Source organism: Ambystoma mexicanum, chromosome 13 (genome assembly GCF_040938575.1).
Source record: "Ambystoma mexicanum isolate Mex_15411 chromosome 13, UKY_AmexF1_1, whole genome shotgun sequence".
NCBI classification, from domain to species: Eukaryota; Metazoa; Chordata; class Amphibia; order Caudata; family Ambystomatidae; genus Ambystoma; species Ambystoma mexicanum.
Window position 1 is genome coordinate 343,029,442 of NC_090938.1, and position 13,210 is coordinate 343,042,651.

Consider the following 13,210-nt stretch of genomic DNA (forward strand, 5'->3'; position numbering starts at 1 on the left):
GGGGGCACTGTCAGGACTCAAAGGGGTCATCAACATGTCAGATGACATCCTAGTTTTCGCAAAGTCAGAAGCTGAACATTTGAAGCGCCTAGAGAACACCCTTGAGAGATCATGCAGCGTCGGTTTAACCCTACACAAAGAAAAATGCGAATTTTTAAAGGAGAGGCTTGAATTTTTCGGATTTATATTTCATGCTGGAGGAATTTCCCCAGATCCGGAGAAGGTAAAAGACATCCGAGACGCATCCCCACCAGCGTCCCCAGCCGAAGTAAGAAGCTTCCTAGGGATGGTCAATTATTGTGGCTGCTTTTTCCGAGATCTAGCCTCTCTATCAGAGCCACTGAGGGCGCTCACCAGAAATGATGTGGCGTGGACATGGACAGGGAAGGAACAAAGGGCGTTCACCACCATCAAATATGCCCTATCGGAGCAAGAAACAATGGCTTACTTTCACCCCGGTCGCGATTCGGAGATCGTAGTTGATGCTAGCCCAGTGGGGTTGGGAGCAGTCCTCATGCAAGCAGACCAGCAAGGGACCATGAGGCCCATCGCCTATGCCAGCAAAGCACTAACGGACACGGAGAGGCGTTACTCCCAAATAGAGCGAGAAGCCTTGGCAAAACTATGGGGGTGTAAACATTTCCGAATATATATTCTAGGGAAGCCAGTCGTTGTGGTGACTGACCACAAACCCCTCATCCCGATATTGTCTGGAACGTCGTCCAAACCGCCTCCGCGCATAGAAAGGTGGATGTTGGCCCTCATGGAATATGGGGTCAAATTAATGTATCGACCAGGGACACACAACCCGGCGGACTACCTATCGTGCCATCCGGGCACTGGGAGGCCCAGGGACTCACTGGAGGTGGCAGACTGTGTGGAAGCCGTACACCTAGTGGTTGAGGCAGCACTGCCTGTTGCCCTGACACGTCAGGAAATTGTGGGTTAATCCAATAGCGATGAAGCATTCCGAAAGATAAAAGGTGCGGTGGACACAGGAGAATGGCGGGAGGTCCTCCTAGACAACTCCCGAAGGACTGCAGAAGCACAAAGGGATCTACAGGCACTCTGGAAGGCACGCCATGAATTATCGGTGGCGGACGATGGAATACTGCTAAGAGGGCACCAGATCGTGATACCAGGGGCGTTAGTTGTGAAAGTCCTACAGCTGGCCCACAAGGGACATCAAGGAATGGCCAAGATGAAAGCTCGTCTCAGATTGAAAGTCTGGTTTCTGGATCTGGAAGGCAGGGTGGAGAAATTTTTGAAGGCCTGCATCCCATGTCAAGCCGCAAGCCCTGTGGAGAGGGCGCCACCCATTCAGGCCATGGAAAGGAGTGACCACCCATGGGGGACAGTGCACGCGGATTTCGGATCCACGGGCCGAGGTTTATACTTTCTGGTGGTGACCGACCACTGGTCACGATACCCAGAGGTGGAGTTGGTCGAATCCACATCCAGTGACCACACCATTCTGGCCATGGACAAAATATTCGCCACACATGGTTTCCCTCTGGAGATCTGCTCGGACAATGGGTCACCGTTTCAAGGCCAGCGTTTTGCTCAATACTGTGAGGACAGGGGAATAAAGCATCGCAAAATAACCCCACTATGGCCGAGAGCAAATGGCGAAGTGGAGCGGTTTATGCGAACGCTCAACAAAGTGTTCCGCATATCGGTGAATGGGGGAGAAGATCTCTGGCGAAATCTGGTCGATTTTCTCAGAGAGTATCGCACGACCCCACATCAGTCCACCGGAGTCGCCCCCGCAGAAGCCCTTTTCAAAAGAATACCAAGAGGTCTACTACCCGAAGTAGAAGGAAGACTACCAGGAGAGATCAACAACTGCAACGTGCGCACCGAGAGGGCCATTCTGAATGAGAAGGAGACTATAGAGCGAAAACTACCTGATAGGGCGATCGCAGTAGGTGACACCGTGCTGGTGCGCAACAGAAAGCCAGAGGGGAAGCTAGCGCTGCCGTATGAACCACAACCATTGGGCGTGACCCACGTCAAAGGGTTGATGGTCACGGCTGCCAACGCAAGAGGGACTGTTACCAGAAACATTTCGTTCTTCAAGCGCATAGAAACTGCGAACCCTGAGGCAACGGTCAGAGATGAACATGATCAGAATACTGGAGTGCCAGTGTAAGAGGATGGACCGCCAGAAGCTCCCTTGGCACCCGAGGACCCCGACACAGGAGCACGCAGGTACCGGAGCCGGGCGGGGCGCAAGCCACCGCAGAGGTTCAAAGACTTCATTATGGACCCTACCTCGTAACTAAGGGCACACTCATAGTGAAAGTTGTGAGGGGACCCTGTTGGTTCCTATGTTTGCTAATGTTATTTTGTTTTGGGGGGAAAAGGAGGGATGTTGCGTAGCAAGCACAGTTATGTACGCGTGCGCGAGCTGCATCGAGGCTCGCGCATGCGCGTAAGATATTAAAGGCGGTGCGCCGGCAGTTCGCGCCGGCGACCGGAGCAGACACACGTCTCCGGCGTCTTCTCTTTGGATGTCTGCCTGCATGTGCGAGTGTGTATGCATGTGAGGCCCTGACACGCCCTGAGGCCCATAACACCCTGGAGCAAAAATGTCCCGTTTTTTTCTATGGGAAAATGAATGGGGACTAAGCCGAAACTGTGCTTTTTGTTATCTTTATTTTTGTAAATGTATTAACAGATCTTTTCCAAAATGTCCAGGGGGGCGTGCTATTTTTCACGTTCTCTTGCATAAAATAATTCTACCCGCATTCCTAAAGGAAAAATAATGTCTTCCTATTTTTATCTTACGAAATCTCGCTCCTAGGTGCTTTAGAATGTTGGCATGGATGAAAAATATAAATGTAGATATAGTTAATAATCACATACATACAAATTCTAAAAATGTTCAATCCAAAAAGCACACGGATTTTGCATTTATAATTTGTAGGCGGTTTCAAAGCTTTGCAAAACATGTCGATACACCAGGATTCGCACCTAGAATTTTCTACCCGTAGCCATGCCCTTTACTCATTGCGCCACTGACTGGACCATCTACAAATGTTTGAAGGAGGCTAGTGGGAGATGTAGTCTTCACGAGTGTGTGCTTTAGAAACAGCTTTGGTCAAAATTCACGTGCTAGAGGCAAACGTATAGTTTGTGTTGCGCGCGCCGTAGCGTCATTAACTTCAGTGAGAATTGAGGAGGGGAAAAAACATGGTTATGACCAAGATACTGCTTTCTAATTGGTTGAGACGACCGGCCTCTGTAAATCGACTGATGGTTTCTTACCGCTGATTGGAAGGAATACTTCGGAACTACTATGGTTGGTCGGAGGCTGCGACCGGCTACAGCACGTGTGTTGATTCTGCAGGAGGAGCGGGAAGATGGCGGCTGTGACAGGAGCTGGAGGGGCACCTGGGTCAGGTGCAGGCCGTGTGTCCAGCGGGAGAGATGTGAACTGTGTACCGGAGGTGCCAGACACCCTCGGGGCTGTGGCGAAGCAGGGGTGAGCGTGACACCCCAATAAAGGAGGGGGGCAGCGTTTTGGGGGGAAGTAGTATGTGTGAGGATATGGGATGGAGGGTGGTTTACGAGGCTGCTGCAAAGAGCAAAGGTTCGCTTCGTTGACTGGGGCGGATACTTATGTGTGAAGCGTCAGATGGCGGCTTGTGCATGCCTCAGGCCATGCATGAGATTCTTTAGTGCTCTGCAACCTATATGCAGTGGTGGAAATGGAAAACATGTTAAGGGGGATCCCACAAGGGCCGCGGCGGTGGTGGACGTTTGGAGGTAGGGGCGGAGTGGCGAGGGGGTGGAGTGCTGAGGAGGCGGGGCTGGCAGTTGGACTCCACTGAAAGGAAATGTTCAAAATATTAAAAACATTGTACAATTTCTTTCATGCTGCTTCGTTCTAAACTGTACATCAATTCTACTTTAAATCACTTCCATGACAGTTGTGCACCCAAAATAATGTTAGTAATGCGTGCTTTTTAGTAAATTAAGGAATCCATAGAGACGCTCTACAGTAGAAGGCTACCAGGTTAGCTCCGCAGGTTGCGAGACCGTTGCTGAGGTGTTTATATATTAACAACTGTTTGTTAATCGTATGACTTTTTGCAATTCCTTATAATAAGTATGTGGTCAGGAGATGGGTTGGTCACTTGCTTATATTCAGGGTGCAGGTGGGGGTATTTCTGCCCCTGTAGTGAAAATGCAAAAGTTGGCACCCATGAACCCACAGTTTTTTAAACTGCTGTCAGCACAACAGAAGCATTTATTTGTGATTAACCAGTTTGACAAGCATATAACATCTTTATAAATCTAACCTGTGATAAAACACGAAGGGGGCACACATTACTGAGTGTGGTAGTCTGACAAAAAAAAAACATTTTAAAAGAAAATTAATAAATGTAAGCAGCATTTTTCAGTTTGGAAATTACTTTTGTTTTTCTTAAGCGTGAAAGGCACATTTGGAAAACAGTGTGCCTGCATCTAGAAAGCCAGCTTTCAACAGTGATATCCCGACCCAGTTATATTAACGTGCAATTAATTCCTGTGGTGCCCCTTTCAGGCTACAATAAAGAAAATGGGTTGAGCAAATGGATAATGCAGACGCGCGAATGACGGCCAGTGAGAGGAGCGCAGATGAGATTACCCAGCCCCCAGCTTCCCTCAGTGAAGCTGGGGGCTCGGTATAACCTGGTCAGGGCTGAGGCATGCCGGTGTAATGTCACTTTTTGCTATCTGTCAGAAAATCCTACCGATATGAAAAAGTGACAGGTAGGAAAATCTGACAGCCTAGCCTGTCATTTTTTTCCTACCCGTCAGAAAATCCTACCGACGGCAACCCACCCAGGAGTAGGAAAAAGTGACCGCTTGGCCTGTCATTTTTTCCTACCCGTCAGAAAATCCTACCGAGAGCAGGCATTGGGCAACCCACCCAGGGGTAGGAAAAAGTTACGGGGTAGGAAAATCTGACAGCCTGACCTGTCATTTTTTCCTACCCGTCAGAAAATCCTACCAAGAGCAGGCATTGGGCAACCCACCCATGGGTAGGAAAAAGTGCGTGTGTGACCTATGGGATGCATGTGTGAGCTAGGGTTTGCTCGGTTGATGCAGTGGCCGGGCATCAAGAAGATGCAATCTAGGGTGGTGTGTGATGTCTTGAGAGGAGCCTGTACTGGGATGTAATTGGGTGCTTGGCTATACAGCTCGGGTGAGCTTATGTGGGTGGGTGGGCGGGCTGCTGCGGTGAGCTAGGCTGCGTGGGTGCTGTGCTGGGGTGAGTTACGGTGGCGTGCTTGGATGAGCCACAGTGACGTTATTTGCTCTAGTGTCCTAGGGTGGGTGCTGTGATAAACTATGTAAGCTTGTTCAGATACTGGGTGGCTAGGTTAAGTGGGCTGGGTGCTGGTATGAGCTTAAGTCCAGTGAGATGATGAGGTGAATTAGGGTAGGCGGTATGGTTGGTGGGAATAGCTCTGGTGGGTGTGGGGCTAGGATGTACTAGGATGGATGGTTTGCTGGGGTGAATTAGGATCGGTGTGCTAGTCTGTGTCATGCTAGGCTGGGGCGTTTTGCTGGTGTGATCTACGGTCGGTGGATGTTGTACCTTATGAGCTAGGTGGGTGGGTGCTGTGTTGTGGTGAGCTAGAGTGAGTGCTAGGGGCTGAGATGAGTTAAAATGTGCGCCGTGTTGGGGGAGCCTATGGTGGATAGGATGATGGGATGCTTTGGTGAGCTTGAGTTGACAGATGGGGTGCTATAGTAATCTTGTGCTGGAGTGATGGGTGTTGCTAAGAGGTAGAGGAGGGTGGTTGTACTGCACAGGTGAGCTAGGGCGGGTAGATTGTATGCTAGTAAGAGTTAGGGTGAGTGGAATGTTTTTTGTGGTGAGCTATGTTATGAGCTAGGGTGGGTTGGTGGTGAGCTGGAGAGAGGAAAGGTCGGGAGTGTACTGATGCAAGCTGGGATTGGTGTGTGGATTGGTTTGCTGAGTCAGCTTATGGTTCCACGGTGAGCTACAATATGTATTGCGCCAGGGCAAGCTAGGCCGGCAGGTTTATGTACTGGATGGAGCTAGGGTGGATATGTATTGTGCAGGGATTAGTTTGGGTAGATGGGTGGCGTGCTGCGGAGAGCTAGGGTGGGTCGGTGTTATGCTGGGTAGCTAGGGCGGGGTGACGTTGGGTAAGCTTGTGTAGGATGCGGAAAAGTGGTTTGTTGAAGTTTGGTGGGGTGTGTCAGGTGTGAGGGAGGTTGTGTGACTGGGGATAAGGGGGAGCTGGGGTGAACTCATGTTTTCTGGGGTGCTTTGGCAGTAGTTGAATAGGTGGGCTGATGGGATGAGCAATGTTGAATGAGTTGTGCTTGTTTTTATTGCATTTGCATTGGGGGTGAAAGCTTGGCTGAGCTAGGGTTCCTGGGTGTGGTAGGTTGTGCTGGGGTGAGGTAGGTTTGCTGGGGTGAGCTAGGGTTTGTTAAGGGTGGTTGGGGTGAGCCGCATGTGTTGCAGTGATGTAGCCGCGCTGGGAGTGATCAGGGTGTCATAGGGTATGTGGTGGGCTAGGGTATGGACGTGAGCTTGGGTGGGTTCTTAGGGTGTGTGTGTTGGTATGATGCTGCAACCAGCAGGGGGGATTCTAGGTGAGGAAGAGTGGGTAGAGGGTTAGGTGTTGTCCTGGGGTAGCAAGTGTGGGTGAGCTATTGAGATGCTTGGGTGGGTGGACTCCTGGGATGAGCTCTTGGTGGGTTGGGGGGCACGTTGGGTGGGTGGTGTTACTTTGAGGTGACCTAGCGTGTCTGAGTGGGGTGTTGGGGTGATCTATGGTGTTCTGGGGCTAGTTATGAAAAATGAGTTGTTGTGCCTGGATGAGCTAGGATAGGTGGGTATTGTGCTAGGGTCTTCAAGCGTATGTGCTATTGTTAGCCTAGGTGGGACGGGTCATGGGGTCAGTGAGGTGGTGGGGTGATATTATGTTGGATGAGGCAAGCTAATGTGATGAGATAGGGTGAGCAAGTGACATGGTTGGGTGGGTGCTCTAGATGGGGTGATATGCAGTAGTGTGGGGGTTGGTTTGGTTGAGGAGAGGTGGTGGTTGGGTGGAATTGGGTGCATTAGTGGGGTGATTGTGGCCGGTCTGAGATTTCTGGGTGAGGGTTTAGGGTGAGGTGAGGTTGTTGGGACAGGCTGGGTGGATGAAGTGAAGTGGGGTGGGGTTGGGTGTGGTGAGCTTTAGGATGGCATGTGCTAAGGTACATGGATGGAGGAAGGGCAAAGCTGAGGCAGGTAAGTTGTTGTCCAGAACTACGGTTCCCGAGGGCGTTCAACCTACAAGCGCTTTGAGGTCATACCAATGATATATAGAGCGCTATATAAATACCAAGTAACATAACATAGGACTGGGGTTTGCTCGGATGCTTGGGATTCACTACTGGGGTGATCTAGTGTGAGTGGGTTTCAGTGCTAAAGTAAACAGGAAACTAGACACCGCCCTCCTTCATGCCACATTCTTCATTCTGCCCAGCGCAACTAACGTTCTTCGTTCTCAGCCTTCTTGACTTGTCAACAGTTGTCGACACTGTTGATCACTCCACTCTCCTGTCTTCCCTTGCCTCACTTGCTCTCTCGTGCTGTCCTTCGTTGGTTCACCTCTTACCTTTCATATCAATCTTTTTGGTATCCTGGTCTGGCTCTACACCTGACTCTCGTCCTCTCCAATTTGGTGTCCTGCAGGGTTCTGTGCTTGTCCCTCTTGTCGTCTCCCCTTATACACTCCCGCTCTCCCATCTCATATCTTCCTTTGATCTTTGCCTCATTTCTGTGCAGATGACGCCCAACGTTTTCTCCTCTCTTTCTAACTTTTCTGACTCCCTTGAGGCCAATGTCTCTGCTTGCATCTCAGCTATTAAAACTCTGAATCCACACCCACTTTCTTCACCTTAAAGCCAGTCAAAATAAGAGCTTCTATTTATTCACCTCCTCCAATCTACCTCCCTCTGCTTACCCTTCTGGTATTTCCTTCCCACCTGCTTTCCTCCCCTTTATTCTACAGTGAGAAATCTTGGTGTAATCTTTGAGTCTTCATTCTCTTTCACTACTCATATCTCTACTACTGCTTTTATTATTAATATAATGGTATCTATTAAGGCGGACCTAGCTTTGAGAAGCAACAGAGCACTTTACAAAAGTATACAACAATACAGATACATAACAGCTCTTTGGAGAGGTATACAATGCATAACAGAGCTCTTTAGAGAGGTATACAACAGTACAGATGTATAATGGAGCTCTTTAGAGAGGTATCAACATAAGATATACATCGGGGTGTAGGATACATGGGAGCACAGAGGAGGGGTACAGCTGTACCGGGTGGTGTTGAGGAGAGGGGCAGGCGCCATCTAGTGAGTCTGGTGCAAGGGGCGATGTGATGGCCTAGGTGTTGAGTATGAGCGACTCCTTGAAGAGGTGGGTCTTGAGTTCCTTTCTGAATTGGAGGAGCGTGGGGGTGAGTCGGATGCTAACGAGGAGGAGGTTCCATATTCTTGGGGCATAGACAGAATACTTTTTTTCTGGCCCTTTCCTTTCTGCAGCGGTGGATTTCAAGTCTGCCCATGTTCTGGCAACTGTTGGAGCAATGTCTGCTTGTGCGGCCGCTATCACCTTTATAACAGTTGTCATGCCCGTCCCTTCTGGTCTCCTGTCTCGCCGTCCCTTCCGCTCAGGTTGTCGTGCCCGTCCCTTCTGGTCTCCTGTCTCGCCGTCCCTTCCGCTCAGGTTGTCGTGCCCGTCCCTTCTGGTCTCCTGTCTCGCAGTCCCTTCCGCTCAGGTTGTCGTGCCCGTCCCTTCTGGTCTCCTGTCTCGCCGTCCCTTCCGCTCAGTCTTCAACTCCTCTATTCGTCTCATCTTTTCTCTTCCTGCTAGTGATTCCGTTAGCAGTAACCGATGCTCCAATTTCCTTCTTTCATTTGACAACCGACTTCTCTTTTGTTCATGTGGGCAACCTACAGATTTGGGCCTAGGGTGTCGAAGCCAGCAATGGAAACGGGGAACCCCATGCATTTCCCAAAAGAGGACGCCCGTGGGAATCCACAGAGGTCTCCCTTGCGCAAATTGCCCCAGTTTCTATTAGCCACAATCTCCGACAAAGTATGATATTTGGTGGGAAAAAAACCACAATGTTCACTTTGTCTGGGGTTGCGGGTAATAAATTCTGGGCCGCTTCGTGCAAGTCAGACCTCTGTGCATTCCCACGGGTGTCTTCTTTTGGGTAATGCATGGGGTTCCCTGTTTTCCTTGCTGGCTTCGACACCCTAGGCCCAAATCTGTAGGTTGCCCACAAGAACAAATTGTGCTGTGGTGAAAGGCTTGGGGTTACCAGCGGTTTACCCTTTTCCTTTTGTGCCCCTAGTAGGTGCACCCACACATGTGAGGTACCTTTTTTCGTCGGGACACCTGTGGGAAAGTGAGAAGGTATGACATCTGTTGTTGGCGACGTGTTTCGGTAAGTGGACACAGAAATGTCTCTGAAACTGGCTGGAAATGAAGACAATTCTCAGTCGCTCTGGCCACCCACCGAAACACACTGCCAACAACACATGGTCTACCTTCCCGCGTCTCCACACGTGTCCCGATTGAAAACGGTACCTCACATGTGTGGGTGCACCTACCGGGGGCGCAAAAGGAAAAGGGTAACCCACTGGGAACCCCAAGCCTTTCGCCACTGCCCATTATGTTCATGTGGGCAACCTACAGATTTGTGCCTAGGGTGTCGAAGCCAGCAAGGAAAACGGGGAACCCCATGCATTTCCCAAAAGAGGATACCCGTGGGAATCCACACATGGCCCAATTGGAGGGGCGGCCCATCTCATGTAGCCCTCCCAGGGGCAGATAAGGGGGGGGGGGCTGTCCTGCACTCCTCCCTGGGCTCAGGCGTCCGTTCCTAGGAGCAGATATCTGGTCCCAGGGAGGGTTACATGCCATGGCACCCACTCCATTGCGGCTGGTGGGAGAGGGGGTCAACGCCCCATCCCATTAGAAAATTCCCAGACCCTTTGGGGTGCCCCGCAGCCCCCCCAAAAAGCGTTCCACCATTTTCACTTTTTTCCTTTGGTAACCCAACTCCCCTTGGTGCAGAGAGGCACATTGATGTGCCAATCTGGCCTGGGGTGCCCAAACCTTACTGCCCCACCCACTGGGGGGGCCTGTACCACCATTTTTGGGGGGCCTCTCCCCCCCCGCGACCAGCAATGCGTCATATACGTGGTGTCCTTGGAAAGGGGAGAACCTCCCCGTTCCAAAGACACGACTTCTTCCTATATCCCTGGTGGCCTAGTGGGCCCTAGGGCCCAAAACCCCCTCCCACCTCACCCCTTCCCTCGCCTTTTTTTCCTTTTCTTTTTCACCCCTGGGGGCAGTGATCATCTGCCCCCAAGGGTCTCCAGCGCTGTGGCCCCATGCTTTGGGGCCACGGGGGGAAAGGAGGGGCTTATCAAATCAATCAAATGCTCTGCGTTCTATTACTCCCATTAGCACCAGAACCTCTTTACAGCTTACCCACCCGATATCAATTAAGAGGATGCCAAAACCCCTGTCCACTCAGAGTCAGCCTGTAGATGGGCAATAGTCAGCCTTACATGTGCCATCCTTAGAAATGTGGGCTTGCAATGTGTCTCCACTGGGTGGCACTTCAAGAGGTGGCACAGGGGAGCCCTTTTTAGGAAGACCGCTCGGGTGCTAGGCGGATTCTCGTAGGCAAAGTGGCATTCATCAATAGGAGGTACTAGTGCATACTCTAATGGCTGTGTATTTTGTACCACAGTTTTTAAAGAGAATGAAATCTTTTTATATAACTAAAAAAAATGTGCTAATGAACTAATCTAGTTGTGTAATACCATTTTTCTTCGTTAAATATTAAGCAGTTGTTTTCCTTTATATAATATAAAACTTTGTCATGGTGTCCCCAGACAGTGGAGACAGTAGGGTTGTGCAACAGACCCTAATGTAGGGACGATTTGCTCTGTTTTGACCTCATATGTGCTACTACTACTCTAGAAAGGGAACAGCAAGAGAGCCTTCTCCGGGAAAGATGACCATAAGCAGAAGACTATCCCTGTCTACGGAATCCAGGTGCCTGTGGTCCAGGACTGAACAAACCCACATTCACTTCTGATAAGGCAGGCGTGAGCATGTCCACGCTGCTCCAGAACATTCAACAGTTTCTAGTCAATAGTGAAGTCTCATTTATTGTGCGAGGCATTACAGCATCCAATGCATCTATCCAATTTCTTCACATTTCACCGAAGTTAGTCTCAGAATTGTCCTCACGGATTAGTACCCCACAATAATAAACTTTGTATCTGTTATTTGGACTGTCAGATGCCTGGAGAATGAAGAGGTCCACAGAGGTGGATGGGTGAACCCATCCTCCATGATAGGTAGAGGCTATTCTTATCTATAAATCTTCCCAGTGAAGTTCCTTCCATCTCACTGAAGTACCAGGATAAAGTCGTGTTTACAACATCTTCAAATCATCTTGGCTGTAAAAGGTGGGATTTTCATCTCCATACTTCTCCCTAACATGCTCCGTAATTTGGCATTTGGGGAGGTTCTCTGTCTGTGCAGTGCCCTTAAGAGTCTGCAGTGAAGTGTAAACATGCACCGCAATCACCTTACAATTGTACGTTGAGGCTCCTTTGACATCAGAATGCTGGCCTACCATTATCTTTGCACTGCACCACGCAGTGATGGGTGCATATTTTTGGGGTGTTGGCAGAATGACAGAGATGCAAACAGCTTCATGCAACTCAAGTTTCATCCTGTGGACCTGTGTCTTACCCGTTCATATACAGTCCAATTTTGGACACTGCCAGTCCCTCCATTTTTTTTCTGTAGTCTCCCACATATCATTTTAGTAAAATAAATGGAAATTACTAACATTTGTCCAAAATCATCATACCTCGCAATATACCTGGACGTGGCATGGCACAGCTGAACTGCCAACACACTTCTGTGCCATTCCAAAACCCATGCCCCGTGTACAAGGTGGCAGGGGAGCCGCCTTATGAATTTCCTAGGGGGGCCCAAATACAGGAAGTGACATCACTGGCAGTTATAGGACCACAAATGTGCATGTAGTAGCCAACTTGGTGCAACGGCGCGCGGGGGGGTTGGAGTCGCGTGCTGCGCAGAACAGTGGAAACATTGGCTAGCATGTACTGCATATACTAAAGTCAAGTAAGAACGAGATTTAAGCCTTCGAGTTGCATTCCAGTAGGCCATCACTGCCCCTACTCCACCCCTCTATAATCATCCAGGTTGTAGTAGCTCTCAAAAGGCAGAGCAACGCAACTAGGATGGGCAAACGAAATGCCGTCCCATCCTCTGAGTGTGTCAAACGTCAGAGCAAAGACTGTGCGGGTGCCTCCTACCTTGGAGCACAATCTCACTAATTTGGTGCAAATCTCACAAGTGGGAGCATGCGAATCCCCTGCGTGTGTGTGGGCTGCAGACCCCGGATCACATGCTCACTTCAGTGTGAAACTGTGGCCAAGGCTCTTTGGGCAAGCATTCAGGATGGGTCTCATACCTATAAACAGCGTGATATATTGAGTGGGCACCTCACTTCGTGGAGCATAGTATCCACCGTTGCTGGTAATCTTAACAACAATGTACAGTTTCACTCTTGGTCATCTCAGTGACCCCATGTATATTAATGGAGTCAGTATCCCATCTAGGAAGACCATTCTATTTCTGTTAAAACTTGAGTGACAATTCAGAGTGTTTTATCGATCTATAGATCCATACCATATTCATTCAGTGTGCGCAGGGGTGATAACTTGTGTCTAAGAGAGCTCATTCATTCATTCAGGAGAGATAAAGGGGTAACAATCCCCTGTATGTGGGATCAGGCTCATTTTGCCCCATTGCCCCTCCAGAAGGAGTGAGCAGGTTTTAAGACCCTGCTGATTCTGCTATCCGACAGACTCGGGCCTTCTATACCTTGCCCCATCACGGCTCCCAACATCCTGAGCGGCAGCTTATGGACAGCAGGCAGCTCCGGACATGCCTGTTGCCAATTGAATGTAGACAGATCTACTATTTAGACACTGGGAGAGAGCCATGAATCCACATTGGTGGTGAAGAAGCACTCAACATACAGAACACAATGGTATTGTGTTGCAGTCCTGCCGAGAAATGACAATTCTGAGCATGTGAGCAGTAGGCTGG

General features: G+C 49.8%; 1 protein-coding gene across 1 annotated transcript in view; it reads left to right on the forward strand.

Annotated features, from left to right (window-relative positions):
* Positions 1–3,188: 3,188 nt before the first annotated feature.
* Positions 3,189–13,210, forward strand: part of PRMT5 (protein arginine methyltransferase 5) — a 630,581-nt gene continuing 620,559 nt past the window's right edge. Inside the window, exon 1 of the mRNA XM_069633848.1 lies at positions 3,189–3,487. Within this exon, the coding sequence (XP_069489949.1) occupies positions 3,366–3,487 (122 nt within the window). The 5' untranslated portion in view covers positions 3,189–3,365. The remainder of the gene's footprint in view (positions 3,488–13,210) is intronic.